The sequence below is a fragment of the Trachymyrmex cornetzi genome, unplaced genomic scaffold (genome assembly GCF_001594075.2).
Source record: "Trachymyrmex cornetzi isolate Tcor2-1 unplaced genomic scaffold, Tcor1.1 scaffold1051, whole genome shotgun sequence".
NCBI classification, from domain to species: Eukaryota; Metazoa; Arthropoda; class Insecta; order Hymenoptera; family Formicidae; genus Trachymyrmex; species Trachymyrmex cornetzi.
In genome coordinates this window covers 589,115-606,889 of record NW_017295600.1, presented here as the reverse complement: position 1 = coordinate 606,889, position 17,775 = coordinate 589,115, and the positions used below count along the sequence as shown (strand labels likewise).

At 35.4% G+C, this 17,775-nt stretch overlaps 1 protein-coding gene across 1 annotated transcript in view; it reads right to left on the bottom strand.

Annotated features, from left to right (window-relative positions):
* Positions 1–17,775, bottom strand: part of Dscam3 (Down syndrome cell adhesion molecule 3) — a 58,659-nt gene that overhangs the window by 24,337 nt on the left and 16,547 nt on the right. The window contains exons 2-3 of the mRNA XM_018505003.1: positions 815–1,001; positions 398–540 (exon numbers count right to left, since the gene is read on the bottom strand). Coding sequence (XP_018360505.1) covers positions 398–540; positions 815–1,001 — 330 coding nt within the window. The remainder of the gene's footprint in view (positions 1–397; positions 541–814; positions 1,002–17,775) is intronic.

Genomic DNA, 17,775 nt, shown 5'->3' with positions numbered 1-17,775 from the left:
CCATCGGTATTTACTTGGATAGGGTGAAGCCTCTTGGTTGAAAATGCGAGGTGTTGGCTCTGCACTCACAGTAGCACTTGGACGTAATGGGATGTTCGGTACCGTCAGTCCGTTATTGCAACGAATCTCGTACGCGGCGAATGACATTTCCTCGATAAATAATGGTTATCGTGTGTATCAGCGACACATCAACGGATTGTCGATCCACGGTAGCGAAGCACGATAGTTTGGATCTTATTCGCGCGACCACATTTTCCACTCAGAGCCGGAAAGCCATTTCCGCCGGAATGATAAAACATTTTGAAATCTCTTCCGACCGGATAAGTTTCTTCACATAAGTCTACAAGACTATGCTTTCACTTTTTGGAAGGGATGAGACGTGGATAAGATAACTTACCAGCACGGAGAGTGACCTCGCGTGAAAGTACGGTCCCGACGGAGCTGGTCGCACGGCATCTGTATCGGGCATTGTGAACCTCGGCTCTGAAATCCTGAGCCAAGAACGGCGGGAAGTATAGCGTTCCGTTACCCAGAAGTTGCCTGAAAGAATATCAAAGCAGCTCTGTTGATTCGCGTAAAGGGCTACAGCCAGAAAAAAGAGACGTCTAGGACCGTGATAAAAACATAAGATGGATTTCACACTCGAGTTCGAAACAAGCTCTTTCACTTCCACGTATATTCACTCTTCGGTTTTATTTCAACGTCCTGGCAAATTTGTGCAAAAGCAATCCGACACGAACGTGATCGGTGTCGAGGCGGTTGGACATTCGGAAACGTCCAGAAATGTCCAGAAATGTCCAGAAACGTGATTTACCTGAGTCCGGGAACTGCTGTAACTGATCTCTGATCCGGGCTGGTAATCCACGTGACGTGCGGCGTCGGACTGCCGTGCGCGGAGCAGCCTAATTGGGAGCCCGTGGTATTTGAAAAGACTAGGGTACTCGGCGGCTCCAGGATGAAGACCGGGCCCTGCTGACCGAGCGCAAATTTCACGCTGCACCCTGAAACGAAAAGCGCATCCGATCATTAACATTGTAATACCCGCGCCAGTTTCGTTACGGGAGTCTCCTGACGATCGTACGATCAATAAAGAGCGGTTGGGCGCGGCTTAATTTAGCTCAACTAACTTATATTGTCTTTTGCCCACTTAATTTTTAACAAGTACACTGATGAGAAATCGCACGGCTCTTAACTAGGTAGTAGTAAAAATTTCAGAACGATGCTGATTTAATGAATAGATAATAAAGATGGATCATTAAAATACACAAATTGACTTTATGACGATTTTATGATTATGACTGGAGTATTTTAGAGACCATTGATATTATTTTGCAGCCTGTATGCGGATATGGTTTTGTAACAACAGATAACGTTTTGTTCGAGTGCTTGTTACGTGTTATATCGCAGTTATTTAGAAATCAATATTTTCCTCTCTGTTCTTCGCGTGATGCAGCCGCCTCAGGTCAAGCGATCTGGATTTGTCCGTGGATTAAACTCGATGTTGAAACGATTACTCGATTTGTTGGTTGGTAAGCGCCGCGGATAGAATTTTATCTTTTGTCTCGTTGAAGCCGACGGAACGACCTGATTCGCGAAGCCGGTCTAAACCCCACGACATATACATTGTTCGCAACCGAGAAACCGGAGAAATCAATTCCACTAAGCCGAATTCGACCTAGATTTCGAATCGATTCAGGACCATGCTCGTTCCTGGATTAAATGCACGCTGGAGCGAACGGTCGCGTCACTGCCCGATAGCATCTACCAAATATTTCAGTCGAAATCCCCGGATTAAGAAGCAGCGTACGCGAGCTTCTATAATCCGTTCTCGAACGTTGAAAGCTACGTTTACATATAATGCAGGTTTTCCTCGATATCCAAGTAAAATAAACGCCCGCTGGCGGACCGTCGCGCTTATTCGGAAAACAAAACGCTTCGGTCCTTGGGAATATGATGTAGCTCGCGCTATTGTGACGTACTAGTTGAAGAAGACTATTTGTTTTGTTCGTATAAAGCGATTCTGCGGAGAAATGCGAAAAAGTTGCGGAGGTTGGACAGTTGAAATACGCGGAATGTGGGATTACAGAATCGAAGGATACGCAACACGGGACAAAGTACCGCGACGGGCATGGCGATCAAAGAGATCGATTTTCGTTGCGAGTCGGAAATAGGAACAGAAATAATTCATGGAATGAATTATTTAGACTGGCGCGACCTATGGAGCAACGTGGTTTAAAATACGATTTGACGTGGTGCAGATTCTGATGTATCTATGCGACTGAGAAAGAGGTCGAAATCAAATTACTGTAAACCAGAAGAGTTTTGTCAGACGAAAATAGAGTATTTTCGTGTAATTAAGTGTTTTGCAAAATAAAGTTGTATTTTGCATATGAAATCTAAAAATATACTCTTTTGTATCATTGTCACAAGATTTTTATTCAATAAAAGTTATTCTTGATTTATAACTATCTCTAACGTTTTTATACAATACATTTTTTTTTAATTTCAATAAAACTTTATACATCAATCAGAAAAACGTAGAAACAAAAAACTTGCTCTAAAAGATTCTAACTTTAAATATTGTAGGTAAGAGATTTAAAAAATAATTAATAATATATATTAATAATTACTAATTAAATTTAATATAAATTAATTATATTATATTTTACTTTGTAATAAATATAGTTAAAATCATTATTTTTAATATCATATTGCTGGGTTTAATATTTTAATACCGCAGACTTTGATGACAAAATTATAATATTACATGTAAAGAACGATTTTACTGAAATATTTTAAAATTTAGATAGATACATTTCTAAAAATAATTTTGTTGGACTATTAAAATAATTTTGTAAGAAACTCAATCATGATAAGCAATGCTGCATATTATTAATTATTTTGATAATCTCAAAAGTTATTTGCGTCTGTATCTAGCTTTATTAGATACTTCAGCATATCCGTTCTTTCCGTGTAAATTTAATTTCAGCGCATCAAATTACTTCGGAAATTACCATAGGTATACACTCAAACAAACTCATCCTCTCTAGCCTGTATTTCAAACACTAATCTAGATACTGATTTTTTAATATATATTCTTCTTCTTGCTGTGTGCCTCTTTTTCTAAAATAAATAAAGCATTGAATTTTATAAGATAGTACAATTGCTTTTTGAATGGAATTCTGAATGACAGCCGTTATAGAAAAATACTATTAAATTAATAAAAAAAAAAGCTATTGGAACGAATAGTGTAAAATATTAGATTGGACTTTTTTTTCAATTATTTCCGAACGTTTTTTTTGTAAGCCCAGTTTTCCATAAAGAAAGATATAAAGTTGAAAATTTTCCTCCACCGTTCTCTTTCTCGGACTGCGCCAGCAAATGCATAAATTCTCGCACGTTGTCAAGAAGGACGGCGGGCACGTAGCCACGTGTTTGCTTGCCTTTCAAAGAGCAAAAGCCGAACAGTACTCCACATCGCCGTTTCCGTACGCGCGTTGTATGCGCGCGTGCTCGCGCACACTTATTTACGCGTTCATTCTTTCCGAATAATGCACGAATCCTCGCGCGTATATGCGGTTGTTGCATTTAATGCTACCATTCCCGATGCGGAATCATTGGCACCGAGTCATCACATCTTTCCATACGTGACTGAGAAAATATTTATTAGCGACATAACGTGACGCTCATACGCGGTATTACATTTGTAACAATTTACGTGCGCCCTCAATTTCACCATTTTCCAGTAGCTTTTCGCTCTATATACGCCAATATTTTTAAAGAAGAGGCATTTAACATTTACATGAGACGAGAATATTTGACATTTATAAATGAACGAACGCTCTTGTATTTCACGCGACGCAGATAAAAGATCCGCAAAAATAAGAGAGTCGACTGACGAAACTTTTGAAGGTTTGTCTTTATAGAGCATTGTCTCCGAGTGTATCAAAGAAACGTAAGTGTATGATGTAACAGTGCGCAACTCCATTCCATCGTTTTTTTTCCTCCTTCGAATTCCGATATCTCTTGCATATCGTGGATATGGACACGCTTGCGCGTTCACATCCGAGAGGACGTTTTCTACTCATCGGTCGCTGAAACGTGAACCCAATTTGCGATTCGGCCGGAATTTTTTCCAGCTCGAAATGTCAGAATACGAATAAAGATTGCACGAATGAAAAGTCTACGTGACGCACGTGCGAAGCACGACTTTTTCCAGACTTATGCAGAAACAAGCTGCATTTAAGCATCCGATGCACTCGGATCAAAATATATCAGTACGTCTCATATATTTTTCAAATAAGAAGAAGAAGAAGAGATAGAGAGAGAGAGAGAGAGAAATAGATAGATAGATAGATAGAAATATATATAGAAAGAGAAATTTCAGAATATGAGAAAAATGAATAATGTATTAAAAATATAATTTTACGTTTCCGTTGATGCCAATAAATCTGATGTCAATGCATAATTTATTTTAGCAGAATATAGAAATGTGTCGCGGTTCGCGATTATAAATTCTATGAATATCAATTATGTCGATGCTTCAAAGGGAAAATAAAGCAAACGTGTCATACTTTTATTTCGATGAACATGCAAAGTTTTTCGATTTACTTGTAATTCATTGGTCGTTGTTTATACATTTCAGTGTGTCTTTTATTAAACGAATACTAACATTTGAACGCCTCGCATTATCGGGTTTCGTGATAAATTTTCTAAGAAAATCCCGAGAAGCTGCATCGCGTTGCAAGACGAGGATGCTGCCGCAGATGTGGTCGTACATACACAACGAGGACGGAGCGGGGACCAGGATTCCAAAGTCGACGTGAGAGTAGGTAGTCACGTCGACGTGAAAGATCGTAATTGCGAATTCGTTGACCCACGAACTCGAGTGAGCTTTTCCACGGAGTCACGACGGTAGCAGGGAGTCGAGGAAAAAGAAACGCGAGAAACGAACGGCGAGAGATTGAGGGGATGACGATTAGGATATGGTAGTGGTGTATAGGTGGAACATGCACAGGAGGTAGCCAAAGAGTAGATAAAAGCGAACGAGGATGGACCAAATGGGGGTAGTAGCTAGCGCGAGAGGGTAGCTCTGGCAGGTGCGGCTCAGAAGGTAGAAGGATCGGAAGACGGAGTACGAAGAGTTCTGCTTCGCTGGGCACGGGGAAGTAGTGGAGAAAGATGTGGGCAAACAGACTTTGCGATCGTTTATTTTTCTGGCAATTATATCCTTCCGTGAAAAGAGCTCGAACTCTTTTCACTCCGTATTTATTTCTTTCGTGAATACGTCGTGAATCGTCGAGCCTACACTGACGGCTTTCAAATAGGTGAATACCTACCGGGAGAAGAGAAAAGAGGCTTTCACAGTATGAGGATCTCGGTTTAGCGAACCTTCTGTATACCTGTATTCGCGGCTGCTCTATTAGCGCGTTTAATGTCTTAATCCAATTTAGCTGAAACGCAAGTTCTGCGTTTATACAATACTCGAATTGCACCGCGTGTACATCTTAATGACTATTTCTTTAGATCGTTAAGGAAACGAATCCTCCTTACAAATTGCGAGATAGAAATGTTGAAGAGATCACGAATTCTTTGCAACTAATGCAGTTTTTACTTGAGTTTTACACGGTAATGCAAAAAATTAGTTAACAAAAAACGTATAGACTTCCATCTCGGAAAATCGCGGTCTGGATATCACGCCGTTTCATTAACACCGATGGAGCGTCGCAGGAGACGCAACTTACCGACACGGTCGATACAACGATGAAGATTAATGATTGTCTGGCCAAGTAATTACCACCGCGTTTTATTACCTCCGATGTGTAACTCCGCGAAGGAGCGGCGTTTCCTTTATTCGTGCGCTTCGTGTCGTGCTCCGACAAGACCGTGATTGGTTGGCCGCGTATGATGAAGAACGAGAATTATTTAGCAGCATTGGTACGCAGTGTTCTAAGACAGTCCCGAGTGTCCGTAACACGATATCTATATATCCTCCGTATTTGAGGAAACGGCGCAAGCGGGTAATTCTCATTTAATGCGCCTACATATACAGTTGCTCCCAATATCAGGGGTTCTCAAGCTTTCTAACTTTTAGAATCAGATAGGATTTATTTATATTAGCAAATAAATCAAATTAAAAAACAGAAGTTTACACTTTATATGCATTTATACTCTATTAATCTATTTCACTCCATTCCATAATATAAACATCCTATTATTTCATAATATGAATATAAGTAGAATGGGATATCTGTGATATAATATAATAATTATCAAAAGTACTAATTAGACTTAATTAAATAATTGAGATCATTGGTATACAATAATTTATTTTTTTTTAAATAATAAATAGATACACACAAGCATTTGTTTGAATAATAATAATAATACATGGATACACATGTATTTACTACACATATTTAATTATTCTCTCTTTCAAGATCAATATAAGCTATTGATTTCAAGGAATCGTTAAAGTTATTAAATATAAGATTTGGATCGATTCTCTAAGGTAATTTAGTATCTTCTTAGGTCCAGTTCCACACAACTGACGGTTAATTCTTAATCGAGGTTCAATTTATTTATTGTCTCTTTCCAATTTTAAAATTGGAAAAAGATGAGAAACAAGTTGAACCTCGGTTAAAAGTTAACCATGAGTTGTGGAACTGGGCCTTAGAGTTATTATTTTGTTTTGTGCAAGACACAAATGTATAGATAGAGATCTTCCATGGAGCCGATGCTGCAAGCTCCAGATTGTAGATCCCTGGCCTTATGCGAGTGCACCCGTGCGTATTACGTAGGGATGCATCGCGCGGGGATTCGTCCGATAGAGAGACATCGATGACACTATACATATTGACAAGACACTCGAGACCGTCCGCAGGTCTGGGTCGCTGGAGCTACGCCGCTCTCGTCGCCCGCCCTTCCTCGCACGGTTGATACCCATGGCGAGCCCTTCCACCTTCCACCGGTGACGATATATCGGTCGTGTTATGCCGAGCGAGAGCGCGGAAAGACGGAGAGAACGACAAAGAACTTTCTGTATCACTATCAGCGCACAACTGCTCTCGGAGTTTACTCGCGAAACTCGAAGCACTCCGACTTGGTCAAGTAGTACTTCATGAGAAAACGCGAGTTTACACAGCGACGTCCACTTGGACTATCGTCGGACTTAGCTATCGTAATCGGATATTACTAGTTTTTAAACATTGCAAAACGGCAAGTATACGTTAAGGTGAATCAAAGTGGAAAAAAGTTTTAATCAACCGACAAGCGGCGAAAGCTGTGAATGTCGAAATTAAAGGTATTTTACAATCCTTGACCTTAATGATCGTGTTTCATGAGAGAACCCAACTTCTTTTACTGAAATACATTTAACGTAAGATAGAAGTTGAGAGAGAAAGGAAATGATCTAATTAAAAGTTTCCATTAAGCAATCATTTCAAATTTTACAATGAATAAGATATGTTCCAGTTTTTTTTTCCAGAAAAATACATAGTTATGGCAACTATAAAAGTGACAACTATACAAATTTTATATGTAGATTAACGTTATATGTTAATGAATAAACTAATATACACATAGTTTAATACACTATTGCAGTTGCAACAAGTATAAAATAATTTGTTTAACTGTGTACATTAATTCTACATATAACTTCTACATAAAACTTATAAAGTTGCCACCTTTATAGTTGCCATCACTACGTATTAGCGAATTTAATTGAATGCACTCATCAGTGCGCACTAGTACATATTAAAGCCGTTGTACACAACTTGACGCAAAATATGTGTTTAATGTAGTTATAAAAACGGGTTAAATTGTGAAACTCTCAATACACTTTATTGTGCTGTGTGTTAAATAAAATATGTACTTTATAATTTAAAATATTTGCCTTTCACTTTTACACGGATTAAATCAGTGTACAATAGCTTTAATATGCACTAATGCGCAGTAGTGCATCCAACCGGATTCACTATAAGTCTTTTTCTCCGAGTGTAAGTTTGACGGAAATCTCACGATAAAGCAAATGCAGGGTGAATTATTTGTAAGATTTTGTATACACTGAAAGAAAAGATTGGTTGCTGCAACAAATTAGATGGTTAAATATGGCATTTTTAATTGGCTGTAGCATTCAAAAATTGGCTGTTGCAACCAATTAAAAATGCTATATTTTACCATCTAATTTGCTGCAGCAGCCAATCTTTTCTTTCAGTGTACGTATCCATAAAAAAGAATCAGAGAGAGGGGGGGGAGAGAGAGAGAGAGAGAGAGAGAATTAACGAGCCTCGACCTCTCTGCCTATGGTCTCGATAAACGATGAGGAACAATGTTCTGCGTTTATACTACAACACCACTCGGAACAATGAGTGCTTAGATATCACGGAAACAATGCATCCCTCGACAATAGCGATATCTTTTTGCCGATGCAGATTCGAAGTCATCGATGAAATAATGTTCGTTCTACAGGATCGTGTTTGCGTTTCGAGTGTTACGCAAGGGTCAGAATGAGATCGTAAAATGATACTGTTCAAAGAGAAAAGGGGAAACGGCATACGGTGTAGACGAACGTATTTCTATTGTCTCGTATGCAAGAGCGACATGAAAATTACGAAGTTTGAAACCGCTTAGTCTGCGATTTGATCTAACGTATTTATCGTGAAAGACTTTTGTGTGGTTGCTTTCCACTGGGTTTTTACATTTCAAGTTTTCACTTGTGGAACTATTTTCTGTCCCGGCTCTTTTATGTCACTTTTATACTTCTGACAGACGGATACCGTAAACAGATGCATGGGCGTTCCACGAAATCTGTATAAAAAAGTGCAAAAGTATACGATCATTTTTATTTTAGTTTTATTTTAACAATTTAAAAATAATTGTTTTTACTTGCGTGCACGTTTCTCCCTTTCTTTTCCTCTCATAATTATTAAATCGCAAACTCTATGGCGCCAAGTATAATCATTTTCCTCGAGCGTTTGTACACGCTCTCCATCTCTGCGTTGATTTTTTTCTAGTATAATTACCTTTGCATGATATCCCCAATTGACATTACCCAGGATAAACGCGGAGGCAGAAATAAGATACAACTGCGCTTTGACGAGGCGTAATGCGAGCTCATAAAGAAGTAGCGGATATAAGAGAGAAAAAAAAAAGCAGTAAGAAAAGGGAGTAGTTATAAAAGGAGAAGGCAATATACAGCCTCGTCGTAATGGTTTAGAGGTTTGCGGTTTAAAGACCGGTCAAATATTTACCGGGACTTCACCGGCCCAGACCTCTTTAATAAGTTTTTTTATTGCAGTTCACTCTTTGTTTCCAGGCCACGCTCTCGTATTTGCACCCGCTCGATCGAGTTTGGTAACTGAGAATCTTTTTTTTTTTTTGCCCTTTTCTGTATCGTCGTGTTTTTCAACATTGAGCCTCTTTGAATAGATTTTTCAGAAAGGTAGCAATAGCGAAGTAAATAAGAATGATAACAGAAGCTTTCAAACGAGAACTCTTATTTACTCTCATAGATTAGAGATTTTTTGCTGATGATATTCCAATTAGGTTCGCTACGAATTTTATAAAAGTACTTTGTACAAAAAAGGAAATGCGCGATTATCGCATAATTATATTCACAATTGTCCCAAATAACATTTTTTAAACTTCTGTATGTAAAGGTGTCATATATTTTCACACGCATTATTATACGTTTTTAAAAATATTAACGAGAATATACTACAAAGATACTGTACTCACTACAATTTAACGTAGCTCTCCAAACTCGAAAAAAAACATTGAATGCAGTACAATCAGAATTCTCCTTTAATTTCACGTCGAAATGCAATCCTATAGTAACGTAAGGATTGAAAGAAAGCAAGGAAGGGTTATCGCGCACAGTCGATAAAAGTCTTTGAATAGGGGACTCACTTCGCCAAGTTGCCGTAGGCATTCTTTGTAATCCGTACAAATATTTCCGTATTTTGCTAATTAAATCAGAAAAAGTTTTTACTTACTGCCTTTCTCTTTTTTCTCTCTTTCTCTATATTTTATATACTCTCTTTTCTCTCGTGTCGAGAGAACATCTTTTGGCTTTCCAATCTTGTCGTGTTATTCGTCGTTACGCATTGACAGTTGTAAGTCAAAGCGAATATCTCTGACATCAGCGAAGTAATGAGAGATTGCAACGTAAATGAATGCTCAAGCAAAAACTAACGTCTCTATCTCAAAATCTGCTTCTAAAGTTTACTAATTGCAAAAGAAGTGCAATTCCGATAAGAAAATATCTTATTAATCATCTCTAAAAATTTCAACAAATGCAAACATTTTCTTTCGTGAAACGTATTAATTTTTTTAAACTATGTAAATTTATTTTTGTTAATCGTTAATAACATTTTTCTTTTGTGTTACATTTTTTGTAAATTTGAACTGTGTGCCACGTACATACGTTTATTATCATAAAATGTTTTTTTCATGAAATCGTTTAACTTCGAAATGTGATGCGAAATAAAATCGGACGTCTGTTGCATTGTGATTTGCTTTTGCATAAAATTTGCTTTGACTGATAGCGCTGAATCAGGAGGAATACCGTCGCTGAAAGAGAGATTTCCCCGCAAAGAGAATAAAATCCGTTTTAACAGACGATCTGATGAGATGATTTCCATCTTAGAAATATCAAGCCTGACATTTCTACTGGAAAGTAATAATAACGAATTAACGACGGTTCGATTAATTACCTCGCGCATAACATTTCGTTGCGTAACTCGCTGCCGACAGCTTCGCGTTCGTAGAACTCAAACCCATCATGTTCCGTTCCATTCCATTCGTTCGCGAAGTCGAGCGGAGTGCCGTGCGAGCAGAAGAGAAAGGGGTTATATCGAAGCTTTCGAGGTATTGGGGCTTTTGGGATCAAATCCGCTGGTCCGTTCACGCGCTCGTCAGGCTGTTACAGTGTAAGCCGATTATGCCGCTGCCCCACGTGACTCTCTCCATCATTCTTCCTCCCCCTCCCCCCCAACGTAACCCTTTTCACCGAGCGTCCATCCCTAAATTTATCTACCCTCTTACCTACGACGAAAAAGTTCTCGGGATGCACTAATACCAAGTGACTAGCTAAATCCTTAATGTTAATATGGTAATTGCAACGTTCAAACTTGTTTTTACAGTGATTGTGAAGTTTATTATTTTTTTTATGAAGCATTTTAATACTCCGTCGAGATGTAAAAAGCGTTTAACAACGTAAGATGACAAAAGGGATGACTAAAATACAATTCTATCAGCTCACTCGATTTTGATTTGAATTTATAAAACGTAAAAAAGTGACAAATTCTAAATAGACATATTTAGATCACAAATATTCAGAGATGGGAAGTAAGTAATATCGTTACTTTATTATAATAACGATTTGGTAATGACGTTGCAATTTTTTATGACGGTAACACTAATTAACTAGATGCTAAGGTTGAGAAAGTTAGATACTTTTGAAAAGTAACTCGTCAACCATTACTTGTTTATTGAAAAAAAAATATCTCGTAACAAATAATAAGTCAAAAGTAACGAGTAAAAGTAACGTGTCGATACGTTAAAAATTTTAAAAAAGTAACGAGTTACTTTTTTAGAGTTTTCTTTTTCAGTAACTTTCCAACTCTCTGATGTTACCGTTACGATCATAAAAAGTTCGCAACATTATTATCAAATCGTTATTATAATAAAGTAACGATGAAATGTAACGACATATTACGAATCTCTAAAAATATCTCTCTGTACAATTTTTGAAATTAAGCTTCTTAAACAGGTTTTTTTTAGCAGTTATCCTCAGTTATTTCATGTCTGAACTGGACGATCATAAATGTAAGAAAATTACATCGGAATAGGGCCCTACAGCCGAGCGTGATGTATAGTGTGGAATATAGGCATCATTTTCAAAGCATTTTCGAGTGGCGTCATAACATGTTCGAGAGGCTAGTCAAACTGTTTTTGACCCGATTTCCCAACATGTCGACGCACGCTCGCGTATGCGTCGATAAGCAAGAAAAGTGTACTCTGCTCTAGGGTTCTTGAACGCGAGAATTTGAGATTTATTTGATACGTTCGCTGTCTGCGAAATTGAAATACGCTGCGGACTCCCGATGGAAAGTGCTACTTCGCTCTACTTTCACAAGACAAACATATGAGATTTTAAATTTTAATATTACTCTGTGGAGTCCGTACATGCTTTCCGTTTTGTCTCTTCGATTAAATCGACAGTGCTTTTAATGCATAGACTTATTCCAAACGCAATTATCCCGTTAATATACAATATATGATTGATTATTTGAAATAGCATGCAGTAGGGATTTTGGAAGGAAAAACGTGTGTACATATGGAATATTAACTGTGAGCAAACATCACATATTTATTGCATATAACGCACACGGAGTGAAATTCAAATCGAAATATATATGTTTTTCGATGCACGCATTAACGGTTTTACGTATGCAGTATTTACTTGCCGTTTATGTGTGTACCGTGATTATAGGTTGTTACTGGTTTAAGTATGCGCATTACTATCAGCTTTATTGAAAATGCAAACAAAATATAAACAATATTATAATATTGCATCAACGATGAGATACGGAATATCTCATCGCAAATATTGTAATTTCTGAGATACTTAATATTTCGTCGACAATCTTGAATGCTTTAAAAAAGCATAGTTTATTTTGTTATATTGTGAATTCAGGGTTGCTGAATCCACAGACCTGGAAAACCGGGAAAAGTCAGGGGTCAAAAAGTCTGGAATTTTGAAATTTGCTCACAATTTCCTTAAACTGCTTCTATTCTAGATAATTGTTATAATTTTTTAATATTATATCTAATGTTTAAGTGAAATACGTTCAGAAACTCGCACACTTTATTAACGATTTTAATAAAATAATTAAAATTTATATTTTATTCAGTATTTTTGTTTAACCCTTTTTCGTAACTGCATTCTTTTTTCCAATACTAATTTATTTTTTGTTGGCTTGATTTATTGCACAAGAAATTTTATTATGTTACTAAGTCTTTTTTGCGTTGTTTTTAATAATATAGGCTAGCTTTCCTACAATTCTTGACTTTGTCAAGTGGAAAATGTGCTAAAATTTACATATTTTATATTGGAAAGTTTTCTATTTTCATCTGGAAAATCTGGAAAAGTCAGGGAATATTTAAATTTATTTTCTGTGGCAACTCTGGAATTTTAATAAATAAATTTAAATTTATAACAAATAAATAAAATACAATTTTAACTTCTATAATAAACCTATTGTTAAAGCTTTCGCAAGCGTATGTAAGAATTTTTTCAGATCTATATCTTTCATACAGTTCAGAATAATATAAAAATCTGTATTGAAATTCGATGGTATATAGGTTGTGGTCGAAGGATAAAAATGTCACATTGCCAATAGAGGATTAAGTGCGCATGTACATTTTGAACGGCTTTATTCTATGAAAAGTATACTCAAATAACCAAAGTCCAAAATCGGAACATAAAACGTCTTATAAAATGTCTTTTAGACGTCGTATGAGATATCTTATATCCTGAATTTGGACTTTTATCTTCCGAGTATGCAGTAGAAATAATTTGACTCATTGTCAGAATACTGTTCTTTGTTATCTGAATTGATTATCTGATAACTTAGCAAGGACTGGATGTTTTCATTATACATTTAATGTCGGATATAATAATCTACGTTCTATTTTGCTCAATATTTCTTTTTTTATTTTTATTTTAATTTATCAGTCTCGGTCATTAGAATAATAACCGCGTTGTAAAATATCTGAACAAGAATTCGCCCGTACGTCCTTAATTAATCGCGGATCTTATTTCTCAATCCACTTTACGGAAAATGAAGTTGAACGTCAGCAGCTAAGCACACGAAAGCTGCAATCAGCCGCCAGCATCGGATCTTACATCCTCGAGGGCTGACAATCTAATGTAATTTACTTCCCGTCTAACGCAATTAAAGCGCACTTTGAGGTGTGGCGGGACGAGAAATTAGCAGTGAACTTCGGTTTACCGATAAACTTCGCTAGTGAAATCGACACCGTCGCTCGTCTCGTTCCACGCCATCTTAGTAAATTTTAACACGCAGTAAAGCTAATTCTAAAATGCCATATAGACTCTAACTTTGACATCTGTATTTTACGAGAGTCGTTACACGAATCTCGTGACAAAAATTTCATAATTTCAAGCACAGACGGGTCAATTAGTCATATTTTATTTCAAGATCAACGGAAAGTGTACCTAGCGAATCGTGAGAAGCAAAACATAATAATTTATTCATCCCGTAGTTATTCCGTCGTTACTTAAAACCTCCAAGGCCTCTTTCTTCTTCTTTTCTTCCTTTTTCTTCAAGTTTCTTCACTTGTTCTCACGCAACGCTTACTCGCGAAAACACGGTTAATTACAATCGCGCGTACTAATTACCGAAATAGGATAATCGCACGGCACTTTGCACGGTACCACTAGTGTTAATCGCATACGATAAGAATTTTAAATTAACTTCAATTACGTGTACGACGACTCGTTCGTTACTCTGTATTTCCGACGCAAGAGAACGATTAGTAAATTGCATTGGACTTGACGAAAAATTCGAGGCATGTTGCAGGATACATTCCAAACAATTCCAATAATCGTTACTCGTAAATGTCGCAATAACAATTCGTAATTTTTATTCTTTATTGTTTTTTGAGTCAAATATAAATAAATTAAATCACGTTTCGATAATTTACCGACGTCTTAACATACGTTATTTAGGGAAATTAATTAATAGACATTTTTTGAGAGAATTATTTTAATTTGAGAGAATATAGTTTCGAGTGACAATACGGTAACATATGGAGCAGCTCATTCCTGAATTGCTTGCTTAAGTCTCGGCTGCGCAAATAGCTGCGTTCAGTAGAGAAAGCAGCTTTGCAACTGTTGTAAAATTCTTGAATATGATTGGTTTATACATTTAGATCCAATGAGGAACTACGGGCAAGACCAATCATATTGAAAAATTTTACAACAGTTGCAAAGCTGCTTTCTCTGCTAAACGCAGCCAATAATAACATATGCAGCATGCAGCGGCCTTGCATCACACAAAGCTAGTCTTTAACAAAATATTCACCGAAATAAATATTAAATATCGTTTTTCTCCTATATCAAATTAATTCTCAACACTTAATTCATATAACATAGTTTCCCGTTATTTGAATAACTTCAGTGATTGATATATTATTTCACGTTATCCATTGATTGCAAAAATATTAGGTAAATTATATTTAACCTCTTCAAAAAACTGATACATACGTGTGCATTTAATTTTAGATTAGTTTTATAGTTACAGAATAATATGGCGAAAAAATATTCGCTATTAAATCTCTCAATGAAAAAAAGAGAAATTTCATCATGTAATAGCAGAAGTAACATTTATATCTCTTGGAATTGCATGGTACTAGAGTACTTTTTACTTACTCATTTTTTAAATACGTTTTTAAGGAGGTTAAATGCGCTAAAAGTTCAAAGTGCAATATGAGATATATGAGATATACAAAATATATTCAAACTTCAATATTTTTAAAAAATAATTGTTTCTATAAATTTGTAAAACATGAATCTATAATTCCCATTTCTTACCGTTTCTATTTCTACTCGAACGAATAAATTTCGCGAAATATAAGTCACTGCTTCGACACATTTATGAATCTAAATAGAAATTACTGTATTATTATTCTTTTTTTAATTTTTTACATTTCAATAAAATTATGTGATGTGAGTAAAAAAAAAAGATAAAATTAAATTGCGACAATTTTAGCAACAATTTAATCTAATTTTTTTCGATTTATTAAAATTTATTATACAATTCTTTATTTAAATAAAAATCTAGAAATTATAAGACTAAATTAATTTATATAGTTTTTCGACTAAAATAAATACAAATTTTATTTGTCAAATAATAGTTTTAGTAATATTTAAAAAAATATATTTATATTAAATATCAATCAATCGAAGTATCGTTATATGAAAAATTGGATAATAACGCTGATAAAATTCGGGCAGTTAAAATTGGCTATTTTATATATATTATATATATATTGTATATATTATATTTCTATATATATATGTATATATTATAGAGGAAAGCCCCCTATTGTAAGATAGGCGCTTATAATATCAGATAGCGGCGTTTCTGCTAAACTAATAAACGCTATCTATTGGTTCCACTATGAATTTATTGCTCTTGGATTGAAAACTATTTAGTAGAAAATTCATTATTAGATCATGTCTGTAGTCATTGTAAAACAAGATTTTGGAATTTGGACGTTTTCAAGTTTCATTGAGATGAGCCTTTAAATTTTGTTTATTATTTAATAAATAAATATTTGGCAATAAATTTTTCATGTAGTGATAGAGTAAGGTCGTATTAATAGAAAAATACAGGATGTCTTGAATTGCTTAATTATAGAAGTTAGATTTGATGATCGTAAAACCCTAAAGCGTGGAAATCGTAATATGAGATACCCATGGTACCCATAGGGTACTTTTAATATGAAATAACCCATGCTCCTATGTTATAGTAAAAATCGTTGCTAAAGTATAAATGTTATCGTACAATAATAAAAAAAACAATCGGAATGAACGTCGAGTGCCTATTTATGCGATGCTTGATTCCAACTACCTGAAGACGAGTTCTGGGTACAATCTATGGCATGCTCATTTTTCACGCACGCTGGCTGTGTTTGTTTGTATTTTAGAAACATTAAATAAAGTTTTTTAATTGCACAATACTGATATACTTTGCGTTTTACTATCGATTTCTCGGGGCATCTCATATTAGGAGCACAATTTTTTGACTTTGCTATTTGCTCATTTTTTATATTTCTTTAATTTTCAAAAAGAAAATAGAATTTGAATTAAATTTTATATAACGTTATCTTAAAGCTTATTAAATTCCCTTTAAAATGACCTAGCATTTACCCAAAATGAACTCGGTATCTCATAATAGGGGCTTTTCCTTTATATATAAATTTGTATCAGAGCATGTTCGAAATAAATTCTCAGTTATTAATAATATTTCTATGTTAAAAACCATTCCCTCAATCAAATGAAATTAATTGTTATTTTAAACAACATTAATGTTTAATTCATTTTTTGAAATTAATTCAAAATGCAAGATATTTGATCGAGTGAATAAAATATGTGTACTTGACATAATTTTGTATTGTAAAGTATTTAATATTTTATGATAAAATAATTATTACATTAACATTTGCCATTTATGAATGTTTAAGCGCAAGATCTGATTATAACTATAACTGTGCAAATATTATTAATCGTAAAATGTTTATATGGAGTGTAATAGTGCTTCCTTCCAACGCGATCTTGTTTCGATATATATGGAGAGGAACACAAACTGGTTACTTTGAGCAGAACAAAAATAGTTTTGCAAGATTGTTGAAAGATTCTTTAATATAATTGCTTTATACATTCAGATCTAGTGAGTAATTAAGAGTAAAAATCAATTATATTAAAAAATATTACGACAGTTGTATATATGTGTAAAGCTGTTTTTTCTGAGTTTTCGAGCCATTGCTATCTATACGTTCAAGTGTTTGAATAATAACGCGGTAATTTTTCATAAATTCAGAGTGCCATGACAAATGCAATTCCGTTAGGCCTTGATCTTGACCTTGATACTTATGGGCGAGCGTTCGACACTCTATTTACAAAAAGTCGCGGCATTATCATTTGCCTGCCGACACTCAACCGAACAGCAGTGTCGCACTACA